Source organism: Ambystoma mexicanum, chromosome 1q, assembly GCF_040938575.1.
Source record: "Ambystoma mexicanum isolate Mex_15411 chromosome 1q, UKY_AmexF1_1, whole genome shotgun sequence".
NCBI classification, from domain to species: Eukaryota; Metazoa; Chordata; class Amphibia; order Caudata; family Ambystomatidae; genus Ambystoma; species Ambystoma mexicanum.
Window position 1 is genome coordinate 491,122,804 of NC_090922.1, and position 17,662 is coordinate 491,140,465.

The 17,662-nt window shown below is 45.8% G+C and overlaps 1 protein-coding gene across 1 annotated transcript in view; it reads left to right on the forward strand.

Annotated features, from left to right (window-relative positions):
• LOC138529320 (phospholipase A2 inhibitor and Ly6/PLAUR domain-containing protein-like) overlaps positions 1-17,662 on the forward strand; it is a 183,250-nt gene that overhangs the window by 106,494 nt on the left and 59,094 nt on the right. Inside the window, exon 3 of the mRNA XM_069640824.1 lies at positions 8,654-8,803. Coding sequence (XP_069496925.1) covers positions 8,654-8,803 — 150 coding nt within the window. The remainder of the gene's footprint in view (positions 1-8,653; positions 8,804-17,662) is intronic.

Consider the following 17,662-nt stretch of genomic DNA (forward strand, 5'->3'; position numbering starts at 1 on the left):
AGATGTCGGGCGCCACAGAAAATCTGACGCGCTTCACGCACCACGCTGTCCAATCACCGAACACGTCGCATGTCCGCAGACATCATGCAAGCCGCTCAGCCAATCAGGGCACTGTCCGCGGAGCGGACCGGGAAGTCCGTCCGCGGAGCGAATGGAGATATCACTAATTTCTTGTCTTACATTTTGGTCATTTAAAAAAAAAACTACTGGACGGATTTACACCAAATTTGCAAAAGCACACTTTCGGGACCAAGCCCCCGCTCCTGCCGCACATTTGGTGTAAATCCGTCCAGCGGTTTCGGCTGTAGGCGTGCGCAAAGTTATTTCCCATTATGTCTATGGGAAAAAACAAAAGTTTTGGGACCCCCCCTATAACTTTGCCCCCCCGTGGACCAAACCTCTCCAAACTTTGCAAAAAAATTTAGAGTGGGCTATATACTTTTTTTGCAAAGTTTGGTGAGGATTCGTCCAGAGGGAGCAAAGTTATAAGCCACCCAAACAATGCTCTTCCTATGGAAACACCAACTTAACCATAACTACATGGACGCTACTGCGTCCATGTAATATATATATATGTATGGAAAGAAACAACGTATATGAGTACGAAAAATTGACTGCACTCCAAAGAAGCAACAGTTCAGTGAGAATGACTGAGCTGAAAAAGAGAAGCACCACATAATCCACAGCAACAACGAATCTCCCATTTACAGCCTCGGATGAAGAGTCGGTTTAGACTCGAAACACGTGTCAGGCTACTTTGCAAACAAATCCATTGGACTTATAACCACATCTCTCTTCAATTACTTGCAACACATGTCTATATTGCACTGTTGGGCGTAGTGCGACTGAGAATTGCCCGTGCTCTCAATGGGAATGGGCTCAATGCGAATGGGGAGGGCGCAAATAACGGGCTCGCGAATTTGCGCCTTGGTCCCCTAACGGGACCCGTAAGGTACGTTTAGTCCGACCAAACGTACCATACGGGTCCCGTTAGAGGACCTCGGAATCGGGCGGTAGGGGATTACCGACACCGGTCTCGTTACCGGTGCCCGGTATGCCCTACCGCCCGACTCAGAATGACCCCCAATGTCTTTCATGGTAGCACGGCCAAGCATGTGGTTGTTGTGGTGGGATGGGATCTACATGGGCATGAGGCTGCAAATGGTGTATGATGGCTGCACCTGAGCATATGAAACTACCATGCATATAATCATACCAAACATATGATGCATTAGCCAATATAAGGTATTAATTGGGGATTTGAACCTGCACTTGTATCTGGATTATGAGGGTGTATCTGGCGTAGCTATCGGGATAAGCACTTTCCTCTAACATGGGCCATGCCCGCACCTTGCAGGAAAACCTGCAAGATGCAGGCATGCCTGTATTTCTGAGGTTGATAAGTGGAGTTCTATTAGGTTGGAGAATAATGCTCAGAAACAGAAAGACTGACTGACTATCTGGCCATTGAGGCTGCCCTTTGCATATAGTGGAGATACCTGGGCATATAAAGCTGTACCTGGCATGTGAGGCTATAATGCGTAAACCCTACTTTGCCGAAAGGGGCTGCACTTAGATTATGGTCCCAGTACCTTGGCAAGTGAGGCGGTACATATATTATAATGATTTTAGCTGGCGTACAATGGCATTTGAAGCTGCACTTATCATATGGTAACAGTATTTGAACATATGAACAAATACCTTGACTACGTTGGCTATCTGGTCTGAGACAAAACAGCTGGATTCACTGGCAGTAAGTAGCTACATGAGGCTCAAATTAATGGCATGTACAAGCAGTGCCTTGGCTTATGATGACTCAGTTCTGTGTGACTCTTTGTAATAATGTCTGCACCCCGGCACATCACAGCAAGACTATTTGCTCTAGGAATCGTTTATTATTGTATCTATTTTACACAAATTGTAGATTGTATTTACCTCAGTGATGGCACTTCCTATAATGTCAATGGGGTCAAAAGGTCATGTGATGCCTCCTCGTGTGATGTCACCAGGTGTGTGATGTCACTTCCGCTACCCCTGGCATTTTTTTAAAATGATGTCCCTGAAAAGGCTGCTTACAAACAGGCATTCACGTCACACAGGGACGCATCTACAGTAGCTTTATCTCTTGACATAAAAAGGCTTTTGATCAGGTGAGATGGAACTTTCTCTTCAAAATGCTAGCTTATTATGAAATTGGAAGAGGCTATCAACACGATCAAGGTGCTTGACATGGCACCAGAGGTCTATGTACAAATAATGGGTCTGGCTCCCCAGTTTTTCAAATGTAACATGGGACACAACATGACTCCTCTCTCATCTCTACTTTTCAACATGACGTTGGAAGTTCTGACTGAAGATTTCTGAAACAACCTGAGGATGCAGGGTGTCGCAATTGTAGAGAGATCATATAAAGTTGTTTTATAGGAGAACAATATGCTTATGTTTTGCTATCAACCCAGAGATCACTCACCCTGCACTCTTTGAGACAGTGATTGAGTTTGGTAGCATGTTAGACTATTAAAAAACAATCCTAAAGTGAGATGCTTCCTCTCTTTAAATTATACTGTCAGAGTCATCTACAAGAGTGGGCTATGAGGTGGAAGCTGGAAAGCTTTGAGTATTTGGGTATGCTTTTTTCAGTGAAGCAAAAGGGAATTTAATGGCCAACTTGGACTTATTGATTACTGTCTCCGGGATGATGGTGGATGCTGCGATGAAATCAAACTATCATTTTAGTGCAGGTGAATAGTTTCACAATTATGTTTTTTACTCAAGTACTATATAAGTTGAAGGTGCAGCCTGGTCCCATATCCAGGCAGGAAGAAATAGCATTTTAGAAAAAGGGCAATCTGTGGGGAAAGGAAGAAACATCAAATACATTTGTCGTAGATGTGTCTGCCACTGGAAAAAGGGGATTTCATTTGCCCGACATGAGGCTTTACCATGGGGATGCTGTCTTGCACCAGGCTGCAAGAAGGGAAGCAGTGGTATACTCTGATATCATTTTTAATTGTATATTTGGTTAAAAGAAACTCTTATACAGTATCAAAATACAATACTTTTCCATCTATATCAATATAACAATTTTAAATGATATACAGCAATTCGATAAACTGAGATAAAGAGTAAATAACACATCTATTAAAATCATATTAATTGACTGTGAGATACCCAACTGGGCTTTAATGAAGATGGATTTAGTGGGTCTAAGGGTTCGATCCCAAGCATTGTGTGTAAAAGAAAAGGCCTGTGGCTGAGCTCTAGCCATGATCTTGTACTCAAAAAGCTGGGGGAACAACGGTTGTGTGATCCTTTGGGGAAGACACCTTCATACACGCAAAAGCACTGCTGCTAGGGAATTAAGCTTAGAGGACATGACACTGTTGACCATTCCCAGGGGACATGAGGCACTGAGAGATGTACATGGAAGAGGGATCTTTGTCATTGGACTTGATTTGGCAAAGAATCAACTAACAGATCAAGGAAAATTGATGGTATTGAGAAGTCCGGGTATGCTGCTTGGACAGATATCCTGAGCAACTGATAGCTTAGAATGTAGCACAAAGGATCATGAGTCCGACACTGAGGATAACCGAAGGTTAGCATGTCCATAGACAACTATCACTGCAGAAGGAGGAAGACCTGATCCTGCTGATGCGGATGTGGGGGAATAGTGTTGCGTTTTGACCTGTCAGAGAATCAATGGACAGCATTTTGAAAAATGTGTAGATGTATTATCATGACTCAAAATTGTTGATGATGCAACAGAGGACACATTTAGGACATATCGTTCCCCTGTAAAATTGGTAACAGGATTGAAAACAAATGATTCCTGCTGGGAATATGGACTTCCTAGCGCAAAATTATTTCACATGTATTAGCAGTGCAATAGGCTTCTTAACTTCTGGAGAGGAATGGAGGAATGTATAGGACTTGTTGTAGGATGCAGTTTCTAGACTGATCTGCTACTGCTGGTCCTCAGTATGACATGCTCGCTTCAACAGATGGAGGGTGGTAAAATAGATACCTCTAAGGCTTATGAAATTCCCAAAACAACCCACATATTGTGCTGTGGTTTTCAGACTTACTAAGACAAGGATCATATGAAAAAAAGCTCTTCGATTTAAGAACATTCCATTGAGAAGTATGATTATATCAAGATGAACTTTGTTCATCTTTACGTTGAATGATTATTTATTTTTAGTGCCCCCTAAAGATACTAATGACCACCAAAAACCATGGTTCAACAGCGCCCCCCTTTCTGTCAAGCGGGAAGCCAGACACCCAGAAAGAACCTGGCAAAATAACCCATGCCCCAACACCAGAAGATCCCTCAAACACTATCACAGCAAATACAATACAGCCATACACAATGCCAAAGCAACTAATTACCTCCAAGAAGTCCAATCCACCACCATTCATACACAGGAACTATTTAAAATTGTGAAAGACCTCCATAAACCACCATCCACACCTTCCACACCCCCACCCATTGCTTCAACTCCAAAATACACAATATCAGGCAAGCCCTCCGCTCTGCTCTCCCACTCCCACCCTCAGTCCAACACATTTCACAACATGGGGCACCTTCCATGCAAATGTCACAGACACCCTCACCTTCATTACTACCAAAATAAAAGCGTACACACTTCCTGGAGGATGCATGCCCACCTCACACCACATCCAATTGCATCACCACCTTAACTCTCCACTGGCTCAACTCCTGTCTCTAACATGGTACTATCCGCTCTGCACTCAAAACAGGACAAATCTCACCCGTCCTCAAAAAACGGTCTCTCGACCCCATACTCCCTGAAAATGACTGCTCTGTCACTATCCTGGCATTCCTCAGCAGAATCATGGAATGCTTCATCACTACCGAACTTCAACAACACATCACCACAAACAACCTACTCAATTCCTTCCAATCCAGCTTTCGACCAGGACACAGCACTGAGACAGCTACACTTCGCATCCTTGATGACCTCCACAAACAACAACCTCACAAAGGACACACAGAACCACTTGTACTGCTTAATCTCTCTACAGCCTTAAACACCATTGACCTCAACATCGTATCCTCTCAGGCACCATCCACAAATGGTTCACCTCCTTCTATGCCAGGGTTGTCCAACTCCAGGCCTCGAGGGCCGGAAACATGTCAGAATTTCAGGTTACCCCACATTAAAATTCATGACATAAATGTGCATACAATGATTCTAAATGTCTACAAATCTTTTGCATCAATATTAATGAAGATTATTCTAAAAACCCATCAGGATTCCAGCCCTCGAGGCCTGGAGTTGGACTACCCTGTTCTATATTAACAGGACACACTTTGTATCCATGCTCCCTTTACAATCTGACGCCACCCCGGTCAAGTACAGGGCCCGCAATGCTCCTTCCTGTTTCCACTCATCTTTAACCTATATGTTGAGTCCCTTAGCCAGACCCTTAGCAAACACAACGTCAATTTCCACCAATAAGCAGGCAACGCAAATTGCATCCCCTTCACAACTCCACGTCCTCAAAAGCTGTCTCTATTCTATTACTACCAGGATGGCGACCCACTACCTCAGACTCAACCCTTCCAAAACGAATTACCTCTTCATGTACCCCCCAACCAGACACAAACTGAACTCACCCCCTGGCTCGAAGAACTGGCCATGGAAAACCCACACAAATCCCTGTCCACACCTGTCAAATCTCTTGGCTTCACCATCAACCCCCACCTTTCTTTAACACACCACACAGCTGCTGTCAACAAAACATGCTATCTACAACTAAGCCTACTACGCACAATTAGACACATCTTTTCTCCTGATCACTTCTACACTGCAGTTCAAGCACTAGTTCTCTCCAAGCTGGACTACGAAAATGCTCTCCTCACTGGTTTCCACAGAGGCATCTTTGCCCCCTGCAAGCCACACAAAACGCGACTCATCATTCACCTTTCCAAACATTCACACATCACCCCATCTCCTGCCCGGCTTCAATGGCTCATGTACCCCAAAGAATTGACTTCAAATGACTCTGCATTGTCTTCAAAGCAATCCACCACAAAACCATATTTTACCTGCACGACAGACTCACACCCATCATAACAAAAACACCAGACAAGACAAGCCAGCAACTCCTACACATTCCACTCTGCAAACTAACATGCAAAAAACAACAAAAGAATGTACCCACTAGGTACCCAGGACATGGCACACTCTAGCTCTTCACATCCGCACTGCTCCCTCCTTCGCCTCTTTCAGAAACAGCCTGAAAACATACCTGTTTCCCCACACATAACTCCTTGCCTCCATTTCCCCTGCTACCACTTGTCCATCTTAATCGTTCAATCCTATCCTGAAAACATTAGCAACTTCTGTTTCACCTCCCACCTTTTCAACCGTTGAACTTTCTAAGTCGTCCGAGACCCTCTGGGTAGGGCCAGTGCTGTTCAAGCATTTGAATAAATAAATAAATACATGTCCAGTAGCATCTCCAATGGGCCTCTCAACCCCTGACCCTACCCCTCGCCCCTTTCATGCCCTCGGCTCGTACCTTCTATGCAGCTTCGTCTTCTCCTTTAAATCATCTTTCAATCTCCGGATGCTGGAATGCACCTTGATATAATATGTGGATGAATGTTTTCTTGTTTCATAAGCCTTCATTGCTGGCAGGAGCTGCATACAACCTCTGAATGTGTTTATACTGTAAATAAAGATTGTACTAAAGTGTATTCTCAATGAAAAATAAATCCTAAATCCAGAAATAAGAGGAACTGCTACCTTTGCTTTCTGACCAAAGAATAAATGTACAAGTGAAATGGATTTGGTCCAGACACAGGAATTGCTGGCAATATGGAGGGCATTTGAGACTAAATCATTGTGCATTACTGGAACACTACCGCCTCATTGTACAGGTACCTTGGTTTTCCAGGGGACAAAGACAGGGGAGAGACGAATAAAATGTCAATCACAGTACTTGAATCATTCAGACTAGTAAAAGAGGGGTGGGGGCGGGATGAGGTGTGAAAAGACAATAAGTGCAATCAGAGGCAGTGTTATGATTGCCAGGATTATCTGCTATATGGGTGTGCATCACAGGCCAGACCAACTCCAGTGTATTTGCTCTGTTCATTCGTAGCAAGGTATTTGGAACAGACTTTTGCCCTGAAATCATATCATCACTTTTTGAGTTCTTCAAGGGTTGTCATTGCTGTAGAGATGCCATTGATCTGGTGTAACCTGCTGTTGTTCTCTTGCCAAGGTGTGATGAACTTTTGCCCTAAATTGAACATCCTAATGACATATCGCTTCATTCGCCAATATTTCAAGAGCATGATCAAAACACGTCTGAGTTTGCTTTGTAAGAAGGAAGAAACCAGCCTTTCTATGGTCAAACAATGGAAAGCAAGCCTTATCCAATTACCAATTAAGTGAAAGATTTTTGAGCTTCTCCGGCAGTGCCAGGCGTCGGTCAACGGAATAGAAAGACACAACAGAGCATGTGCAAAACCCTAGTTCACATGCATTTCACCTCCTGTCATAGGAAGATGTGCGCTATTACTACCCATACACTATAGCATCGAACTACGTCATGCCTCTAGAGGGTAAATGGTGTATCTTGTATGTAACTAACCTTCTTCCTTGACGGTAACCAGAGATGTAAGATTTCTTGAACCTACGCCGTGATACCACAGGGTGTGGCGTATAACAAATGTCATAAAAAAATAAATACCATATTGACAGGGGAGTATCCAGCATTGCAAGAGTGGGGGTGTGAGCCACGAAAAAAGTCCTCCTACTTCCCCCGAAAACACTGTAGAAAATGAATGTTAAACTGACACACAATCGTACTTGCCCCCATATGATGACTTGACTCCATACCCCCTCCCTGCAACATTTCGACAACAGTGGGATATGGAGCTGTGCGCTCCTGCTCTGCATCTGTCTCTGCCCCTTATTGGGCCTGCAGTTCAGCCAACGGCCTGGAGTGGGACACAGAGCGTGCTCTTGCTATGCCCCTTTTGTGCATGCAGGGTGCAGAGCAGAAGCATACAGCCACCATGCTGTCTTTGTCCTATTCCAGACCGCTGTTTTACAGGCAGCCAGGCCAAGCAGGAGCACACAGCAACAATGCTGTCCCGGACAAGATGCACAGTAAGAAAGGGCTAGACTGGCTGCACCCAAATGCCAGTCTAGCCAAGTCATAACACATACCACACATGCAAACCTCTTAATTTGCATGGATTACACCAACAGAAGTGACTTCACAGAAAATAACATTGCAAGGAGCATCATCTTTTTTACTTGGAGGCACCACGGAAGTGACTTTAGAATAAGTTGCCATAAATAAGACAGGTGGCAAATAACTTTGTGGTGCAAATACCCATGTTATATATGCAGCAATTCTATAGTCATTAGGCTTTTTTTTTATAATAGCATAATGTATTAACATAAGCTATGAAGTGAATCAATTACGTAGCTGCAGATAAGACGCAGTGCGATTAAACGATTTGCCCAGGACCACACACTTTGGTTACATGGTGAAACCGGGATGTGTAGTATGACAGTTGGTGAATGCCGGTGCCCAGGGCTTTGCGGTGGCAGCATGATTAAATGATCACCAGGTTCTTATATATATTTTTTTTTTATTTCAGGAGGAAAGTTTATTGCCGGCAACTACCAAATCCGTTGTGGCGAATCCAAGTCATGCAATTCTATGTACTCTGTGACCACTGGATCGCTGTCAATCAAAAGTGGCACCAGCTGCTGCAAGCAAGATGGCTGCACCCCTCAGATTCCCTCCGGTATGTATTATTAATCTTTTTTATTAATCTTTAACAAAATCTTGAATCTGGCGAGTTTTGATATAATCTTATCAGCGCTGGGTATACTATATTTCCAACTGCAATTCACTGTCTATATCCAAGTAATGGCTTCTCCTCTCAACACCTTTAAAATGTAAAACCTAACACATGCAAATATACTTGCAATATACAAACAGCGCCTTGCTTAGATCATTAACACTTATATCCAATCTTAATAGTTATCCTAAAGCACAACCACATCATTGTATTATAGAAATGTATATTTATTCATCTCATTTGTCCGCCTGCCTGCATGTGTTTCGAGCATTTGGCATTTCCTCAGGGCAATTCTAATTCAAATTGGTGATGTTAGTATTAAGTGAATGTTATCATCTACCAACAGAGCATGAATTACTCATTTCATAACGTTCTATTTCATGACACCAATTTTGAGAACATCAGTTTCTCAATTGATAACAAATAATAATTTGAGCGTTATCTGTTGTTTTTGGTGTGCATCCCGTAAATCTGTTTCTGCATGTCTGATTTGAGTTTGAATTTCCACGGTCCACGCAGCAAGATACACCTGAATACGAGTTTTCTGTAGCGCATACTCTTTAGCTACTATCGGAAGGAAGAAAACTAAAAGGTCTGAGAGAACAGACATCGACATTCGACCTCATATCATGCATGCAGAAATTGATTTTGGAAGGAGGACAAAAGTAATAAGAATAAATATGGAAACAAGAAGACAAGAAACTAATAGAAGAAGTTGCAGGAGAGACTTTTCTAGCGTTTTCATCAATGTTCGGGATAAAGAATTGTAGTGTAGTCTGCACACTGTGGCAGTATTTACAGACTAAATTGATGAGTTTACCACTTAAATACTAAAACTGTACTTTGTCCCTGCTTCTGAAGGTCATACACAGACAATAATAGACCCACCCCTTTCAGCTCTCGGGACATTTTATAGAATTGTACTGGTGCCAGCCCCCATATACTCTGTTCTGCTGCTCCCACACTCCCGTACTCATACACCATGCATTTGCTGGAGGTTAATCCTCCACTTCCCCTCCAAACTCGGAATTCAGCGGTACAGTAAACATTTCAGTATATCCGTTACTGCCCAATAAAGTGGTGGTAAAGGAATTACCGTCACTTTTTTACTCCACCGCCAAACTCGTAATGCGACCCTCTGCTTTATAGTGAACGGATCGAATACAAAAGGATTGAATGCAATAGTTTCGAATGAAAAGGATCGAGAAAAAAAATTTGAATTGATGTTTTTTAAAACAAAAAATGTTTGGGGGTCCACCTGAAAACCCCTGTTTTTTGGGGAAAAACTAATATTTTTTCCTAAACGAAGGAAAAAAAAACATTTTAAAAAAAGCATTCAAACTTTTTTTCCGGTGCTTTTGATTCAAAACTATTGCAGTTCGAAACAATGTATTCGACCCTTTCACTGGACACCCGACCCTCTAGAGTGTTTTCATTTGTGGTAAGACCCCAAGTGGTTTGCTCTATCACACATATTCGAGTAACTAAAACATTTTTGGGAATGGGCAAGCTCTTCAAAATTTAGATTCTACACCTCTGAAACTGGGCTATTATTTAGAAACAACACCCATGGATATGGGCAGTCTGAGTTCACCAGCCAGAGGAAAGAAACAGCCTTTAATGATGGCTGTGGCACCATTAGCAGACAGTTCTGCCCCAAGTTATTGTTGTTGTTGAAGTTAGCAACTGAGCCCATAATACCGGTGCGTGGATATTACATTTGTAAAATTGTTTGCACACTGAATATAAGATGCTCGAAACACGAACAGGTTTAACCTGCTGAAAAGAAAATCTGCCATGGAATAAAGAACGCTTGCTCTTTACAAAAATTCCAGGGACAGGGGACTTTAGGGGCTGCATCACATACTGGGCGATGCCAGACAAAGCCAAAGAGGAGCCCAATGCAAAGAGTAATGTTAGCTTAGCAAGAAAATATAGATTTAGATATATGTGCATTTCAAGAAATTTAATTGACTGTGGATATCCTTCAGGGTGTGTTATTCAAGCCTTGGTGCTTGTTGCATGTCACCCCCTCCTGGGAGCTTGGTTGCTCCCAGGATGTGTGTAATGGTCACATGGTATTTGCCATGTGACCAACCCAATAAAAGGTACGAGCCGCTTCCGGCTCGTTAGTATAACAAAGAACTGACTCCGGTGTGGTTATTTGGAGCACCATGCTAGTGCTACACTGAGTGCAGCAGGCCCAATGGCGGGGCCCTGCACGTGGATGGTGCCCCTACTGGGCAACACCGTCCCATCTGATGGTGTCTGCCATGTTACCATAGCGATTGGTGCATCCCCGGCATGGGTGCCCCCAGAGCAGGGGCTGCGGTGAGCGAGGTGCCCCCAGCCCACATGTCCTACTTCGGTGATCCGGAGTCAGTAGGGTGAACCCTGCCTGGTATTAGCTGCATGGATGCCGCTCTATGGTTCCTGTCGGGTGATCCCGACATCAGCTGTGGCCCGCTCCGCTGGCAGCCCGTTTGTTTTGTTTCGAGTGGATGTGAGGTGGTGGTGGCCGCAAAAGAAGGGCGAAGAAGCGGCATCGGCCGCTCTGCGGGTGGCTCAGGGCCTGTGCTTTGTGTTGCCACGGGCCGCCTGGTGCCCGCGAGATGGACCGCTGTATCGGCCGCATTTGAGGAGGAGGCGGCGGTGGCCATGCAAAGAGAAGAGATGGTTTCAGCCGTGATGAAAGGGGGCGGGATCGCACTGCCCTGTGTACCACGAACAAGCGGCAGCAATCGCTGTGTGGATGGAGTGGTGCATGCTCTTGCCCTGGCCGCGGCCCTCATTGAAGAAGGTGCTCATCCGGCCAGGGTCAGTGTGTGCCTGCACCCTGCCGTGTGAACAGCTGAAAGGAGGGGACGTAGCCTGCGAATGCCGGGCCGCAGCGGTGAAGCAGAATGGTGGTGCTGCCTGGCCGGCGGCTGCCTGAGGTGCTGCGAGTCGGGGCACATACGCTCTAGCCCCAAGGTGGTGGGACTGCATGTGGGAAGTGGCCTGGAGGGAGAGCACACTGATGGAGTTGTGGGTCTTCGAGCGCAACCTCGACTCGGGGCAGCACCAACAGCCCTGATGATTGCTCCCAATGAGAGAAGGCCTGAAGGGGCCGCAGATCATCATGTGCCCGCAAGTGGAGAAGAGTGCAAATGCACCAGCCAACATCCCGGGGCGCATCAGCAGCGTGTTTGTTTGTATCTTTCTTTGTTCTTTCAAAAGTGCTCCAGATCGGAGCACGCAAAAAACAAAAAAAAAAAAAATAGAAAAGGGGCGAGGCCTAAGACAAACTTGGGCCTACGGTGAAGAAGAATAAAAAAAGGAGAGACCAAACGAAGCGCACAGGGTGCACAGTGAAGCTGTGTGTGCCATAGCAGGAAGTAAAAGGAGTGCACCGACCCGGTGCGAGGCACCGAGGTGCCATGTCCGTGCACACTGTGTTCCTTACTGTCTGTTTCGCAAATTACTTACAGTATAACTTGATATAACATAATATGACAAGCCTGCCTGTGGCAAGCGAGTGTCGCAAGAGCCCGGGATCTTGCGCGACTCAGCAGGATGCGCGGACGGTGAGTGAGAGAGGAAAATGGGCAGCAGGATATCGCCGGAGCAAGGCAAGAGATCTGTGCTCCTCATAGAGACAATTAAAGCTGCACAACGTGTCCTAGCACCTGCAGATAAAGAAGAAGAGACTTTGGGCCTGATTCATGGAAATTCACCCAGAAATCACACAAGGACTGCGTGCTGAGAAGGATACTGTGCGAGCCTGCGCTTTTTAGTAAATCTGCGCACTCAATGTATCCATGGATCCAAACACGCAATTCCAGCAGACACGCAAAGAGAATGGAGCTGCGCTAGGAATGCCCACAAAACGCCCCCATGCAAAGCAAAACCCAAGCATCCACCCCTGAGCACCCATCCAGCACCACTGCAAAAATGCACAGGCCCCCTCATAAGCATGCAGCAATCCAGCAAAAACACGAGAGCTACCTCGTAAATCGTGACTGCACCCCCAATGAAACGCAGGGGCTCCCTCCTAAGACAAGGCAGCACACCTGCGAAAACGCGAGAGCTGCCTCGTAAGTCGAGACTGCAGCCACAATGAAAACATGCAGGCTCCCTCGTAAACCAAGGTGGCACCCCTGTGAAAACACAAAAGTTACCTCGTAAGTCGAGGCCGGACCCCCAACGAAACACGCAGGCTCCCTGGTAAGCTAAGGCAGCATCCCTGAAAAAACACAAGATCCTCCATGTAATTCGAGGCTGCAGCCCCCAATGAAAATGTGTGGGCTCCCTCGTTAGCTAAGGCGGCACTCCCAACGAAAACAGGGAGGCTCCCTTGCATGTTAAGGCACCCTTCCGAAACTGCAAGTCAACCCCCCCTACACTCCAGGCACCCTATCTGAAGGCATATACCCCTACTGCACATCAACCCTTCCAGTCTAGACAACAGTCACCAGCCCCCATCACCTCCGACACTACCCCAGGCAACCCCTACACCTTTGACACCACCCCAAGCAGCCCCCTCAAGTCCAGACACCACCCACCAGCGCTCTTCAACTCCGACACCACGCCATTCAGCCCCCTCAAGTCCAGACAGCACCCACCAGCCCCCTTCCTCAAAGACAGCACCCTTCACCTCTGAAACCACCCCAGGCAGTCCCCTCAATTCTAGCCACGTCCCACCAGCCCCCTTCACCTTCAACACTACCCCATGCAGCCCCCTTCACCTCCGACACACCTCGGACAGCCCTCTCAAGTCCAGACACCACCCACCAGCCCCCTTCACATCTGTCACTACCCCAGGCAGCCACCTTCACCTCTGACACCACCCCAGGCAGCTCTCTCAAGTCCAGACACCACTCACCAGCCCCTTCACCTTCGACACTACCTCACGCAGCCCTCTTCACCTCCGACACTACCCTAGGCAGCTCCCTGACAGTACACTCACCTCCCCACACTGCTCTCACCACTGACACCACACCAGGCAGCACCCTTCACCGCTGACACTACCCCAGGCAGCCATCCTCTCCATGGCACGGAAACAGCTCTGCTAGACCTCAAGACACAAATTTAGGAACTTAAGGATAACGGGATAACAGCCTTGCTCCTCCTACTGGACTTGTCGGCTGCGTTTGACTTGGTGGACCATGCAGTCTTATGCAACCACCTAAAATCCGCCACCAACTTCACCGGAGATGCTATAGCCTGGGTCCAATCCTTCTTAGCTAATCGCACCATGCAAGTCTTCTCCACTACCAACTCAGCTGACCCTATCAAAATAACCTGTGGTGTCCCACAAGGATCCTGTGTCTCCCCCACTATGTATATCTTCACCAAGCCTTTGTTTGACAAGTTGGACAGATTGGGTGTCAGCTACACGGACTACGCAGATGACACCCAGATCCTCATACCCCTTTCGGGCGACTACGAGACAGACTCAGCCTTGGTGAACAAAATATACATGCTCATTCAGGCATGGATGGCCGCACACGGCCTCTGCCTGAATGACGATAAAACGGAACTACTAATCTTAGGCTCTGAAGCCAATATCCAAAAACTATGCCCAAACTACACATCCTTCAGCATTGATAACAACCCTATCAAGGTAATGTCTGTGGTTAAAACCTTTGGATTCTATCTGGATTCCTCCCTCACTTTCAAGAAACAGGCTAACTCCCTCGCCTCTTCCACTACCTACACCTGCAAACTCATCTGTGCAGCTAGACCCTACCTTTCTAGTGCCAGCTGCATTACATTAGCCAGCGCCCTCATCATGTCTAGGCTAGATTGCTGTAATGCCCTGTACTCTGGAACTAATAAATATATCACTGATAAACTTCAAAGATTACAGAACAACGCCCTAAGAGCAGCACTAAACATCCCCTACAGAGAGCACATTACTAACTCCAGGAAAGAGGTTAACTGGTTAAAAATAACTGACAGAATCCTACTCAAAACAGCCTCTCTTACATCCAAATGTCTAAACAACCTAGCCCCCCCATATCTCATGGAACAAATCAACAGGAAAACCTCCACGCGACCCACAAGATCTGTCTACACCTCCAAACTAGAGATTCCAAGGTTTAAACGTTCCACCGCGGGAGGAAATAGCTTTCCTGTCAAAGCTGCTCACTGCTGGAACAACTTACCACTTGACCTCAGAACGGAACAACCGTACTCAAAATTCAGGCACAAGATAATCAACTGGCTGCGCGCCAATGACACATAATTTACACCTAGCTTCCTACCTAGCCACGACCTACCCATTGCCTGGACACCACAAGACATGCCCTGCGTCTGGTAATATGTTTGTATATATTCTTGTAGATATTTGCTTTGTGCCTTTGTGTTTTATATGCATATATATAGTCTCACATATATTTGCTCCTTTTTGCCTCTGTGTTGTATATGCTCTTGCCAAATATTGTAACAAGCTTAAGTCTTCATGTAAACTGTTGCGCCCGGCTACCCATGGGTTTGGCGCGCATTAACAAATAAACTTACAAATAACAAACAAATAACAAATAACAAACACCACCCACCAGCCCCTTCAGCTCCGACACCTCCCCAGGCAGCCCTGTCAAGTCCAGGCACCACCCACCAGCCCCTACACATCTGACAGCACCCCAGGCAGCCGCCCAATAGTACAATCACCTCCCCACACTGCCCTCACCACTGACACCACCCCATGTATCACCCTTCACCTCTGACACTACCCCAGGCATCCCCCTCAAAACCAGACACCACCCACCAGCTCCCTTAACCTTCGACACCACCCCAGGCAGCCCCCTCAAGTCCAGACACCACCCACCAGCCCCCTAACCTCCCATACCACCCCAGACTGCCCCCAACAGTCTCCCACGCATGCAGTTCAATGTATGGCTGCAACTCTCCCTGAACCTCTGCGGTCTGCCTCCACCATGAAGCACACCACCAACATATCCACCACCAACACGATCAACAGGAAGCACTGAAGACCAATCCTGGACCGGAGCATTTGCTGCCAATCCCTGGCAGACTGGAATCTGAAGCCCCCCGTACTTTATTGGGTGAGGATCTGGAGCTCACTTGTCTTCTTGAGGTACAGGGAAGTGCTTTCCCATATTGTGAGCCTGCAAGGGGGAAGGTCACTGCCATGGTTGGAACATGTGAAGAAGGTGCTTTTTGATTTGAATACAAGCTCTGTGTGGCTTAACTCACATTCAAATGACCAATCATATGGTGCTAGGGTAAAAATAGGCGGCCTTCGAACACTGACGGAGGAAATGACTGGAGGCCTGCAGTTCATTGTGAACTGGCCCAGATGATCTTTTAGTAAAAATTGAAACAGGATTTCAGAAGTATTTGGATGAGATTGATCAACCACTGACACGTATGATATTTTTTAAGCTAAGATTTGGTGTCCTTAATGAAGATATTTTTATCAGAAGCTGGGGTGAGACATGTGACTGTACTTGCCTGTTATGGAGTTATTGAAACAATAGCCCATCTTATGTTATTTTGTAGTGGCTACAAAGCCCTGAGAGTGAAATAGCCGAAACCACTGTTTATTCTAATAGCTACCCACCTATGTGCCACACCTGTGTGAAACGGAGGGAATGTGGGATTCATTTCTTGTATTTGGATCTAAGGTGACGTTTCTTTAAGCCTCTGTTCTTAGCAAGAAATATTAGGACCACAGTACAATCTGTGGATCTATGTTGCTCGTCTGGTAACAGTCTGGCAGTCCACTCTTTGGCGAACTACCTATATCGAGCCTGGAAAAGGAGGCATCCAAGAAATGCCTGAGATTTGGGCACTCACATTGTACTTCTGGTAGTCTTTTACAGCATTGAACTGAGCGAGGTAACCTTTGAGGTCCCCTCTGTGCTGGTATACAGATTTTATTTATTGTATTTACACTTTGATATCATTTGTAATGTACTTAATGCATTTGCACTTTTTCCTCTTTTCTGAATCTAACTAATGGAGTGTATCCCGGCCGGCTTGTTGATGCCTAGGTGTTGGGCAAAGACTACTTTTCAATGGCCTGCCCCTATTTTGTTTACAGTTGTTAATTTGAACTCAATCTTGATGACAAAACCGAATTCCTCATTCTTGGCACACCATCCAACATTAAAAAACTAGGTCCTAACTATGCCTCCTTCGTAATTGACAACAATAACATTACTGTGGCCAAGGTAGTTAAAACGCTTGGCTTCTACATAGACTCCACGCTCACCTTTGGTAAACAAGTAAATGCCATGGCTTCAGCCACTTCCTACTCCTGCAAGCTAATTAGAGGAGCCAAGCCCTTCCTTTCACCCAATAACTGCGTCACCTTAGCAAGAGCACTAATCCTGTCCAAATTAGATTATTGTAATGCCTTATATATAGGCAGCAACAAATACATTACATCCAAAATTCAGACTCTTCAAAACAATGCCCTGAAAGCTGCCCTAAGTCTCCCCAAAAATGCCCATATATCTGACCTTAGGAGATCCGTCAATTGGCTTTCCACAAAAGATAAAATTCTCCTTAAAACTGCATCTTTGACAAATAAATGCCTTAACCACGTAGCCCCACAATACCTCATAGACAGATTCACTAGACAAACAGCCTCTCACCCCCTAAGAAAAGCCAATTCTAACCTCTTGTTAGTACCCAGATTTAAGCTCACTAAATCCGGTGGGAGTAGCTTCCCTGTTAAACCAGCACAATATAACTCCCTCCCCCCTGCTTTAAGGGAAGATCTACCCTACGTACAATTCAGATTTAGTCTCATTCACTGGCTAAAGGAACAGGACGTCTGACCCTACCTCA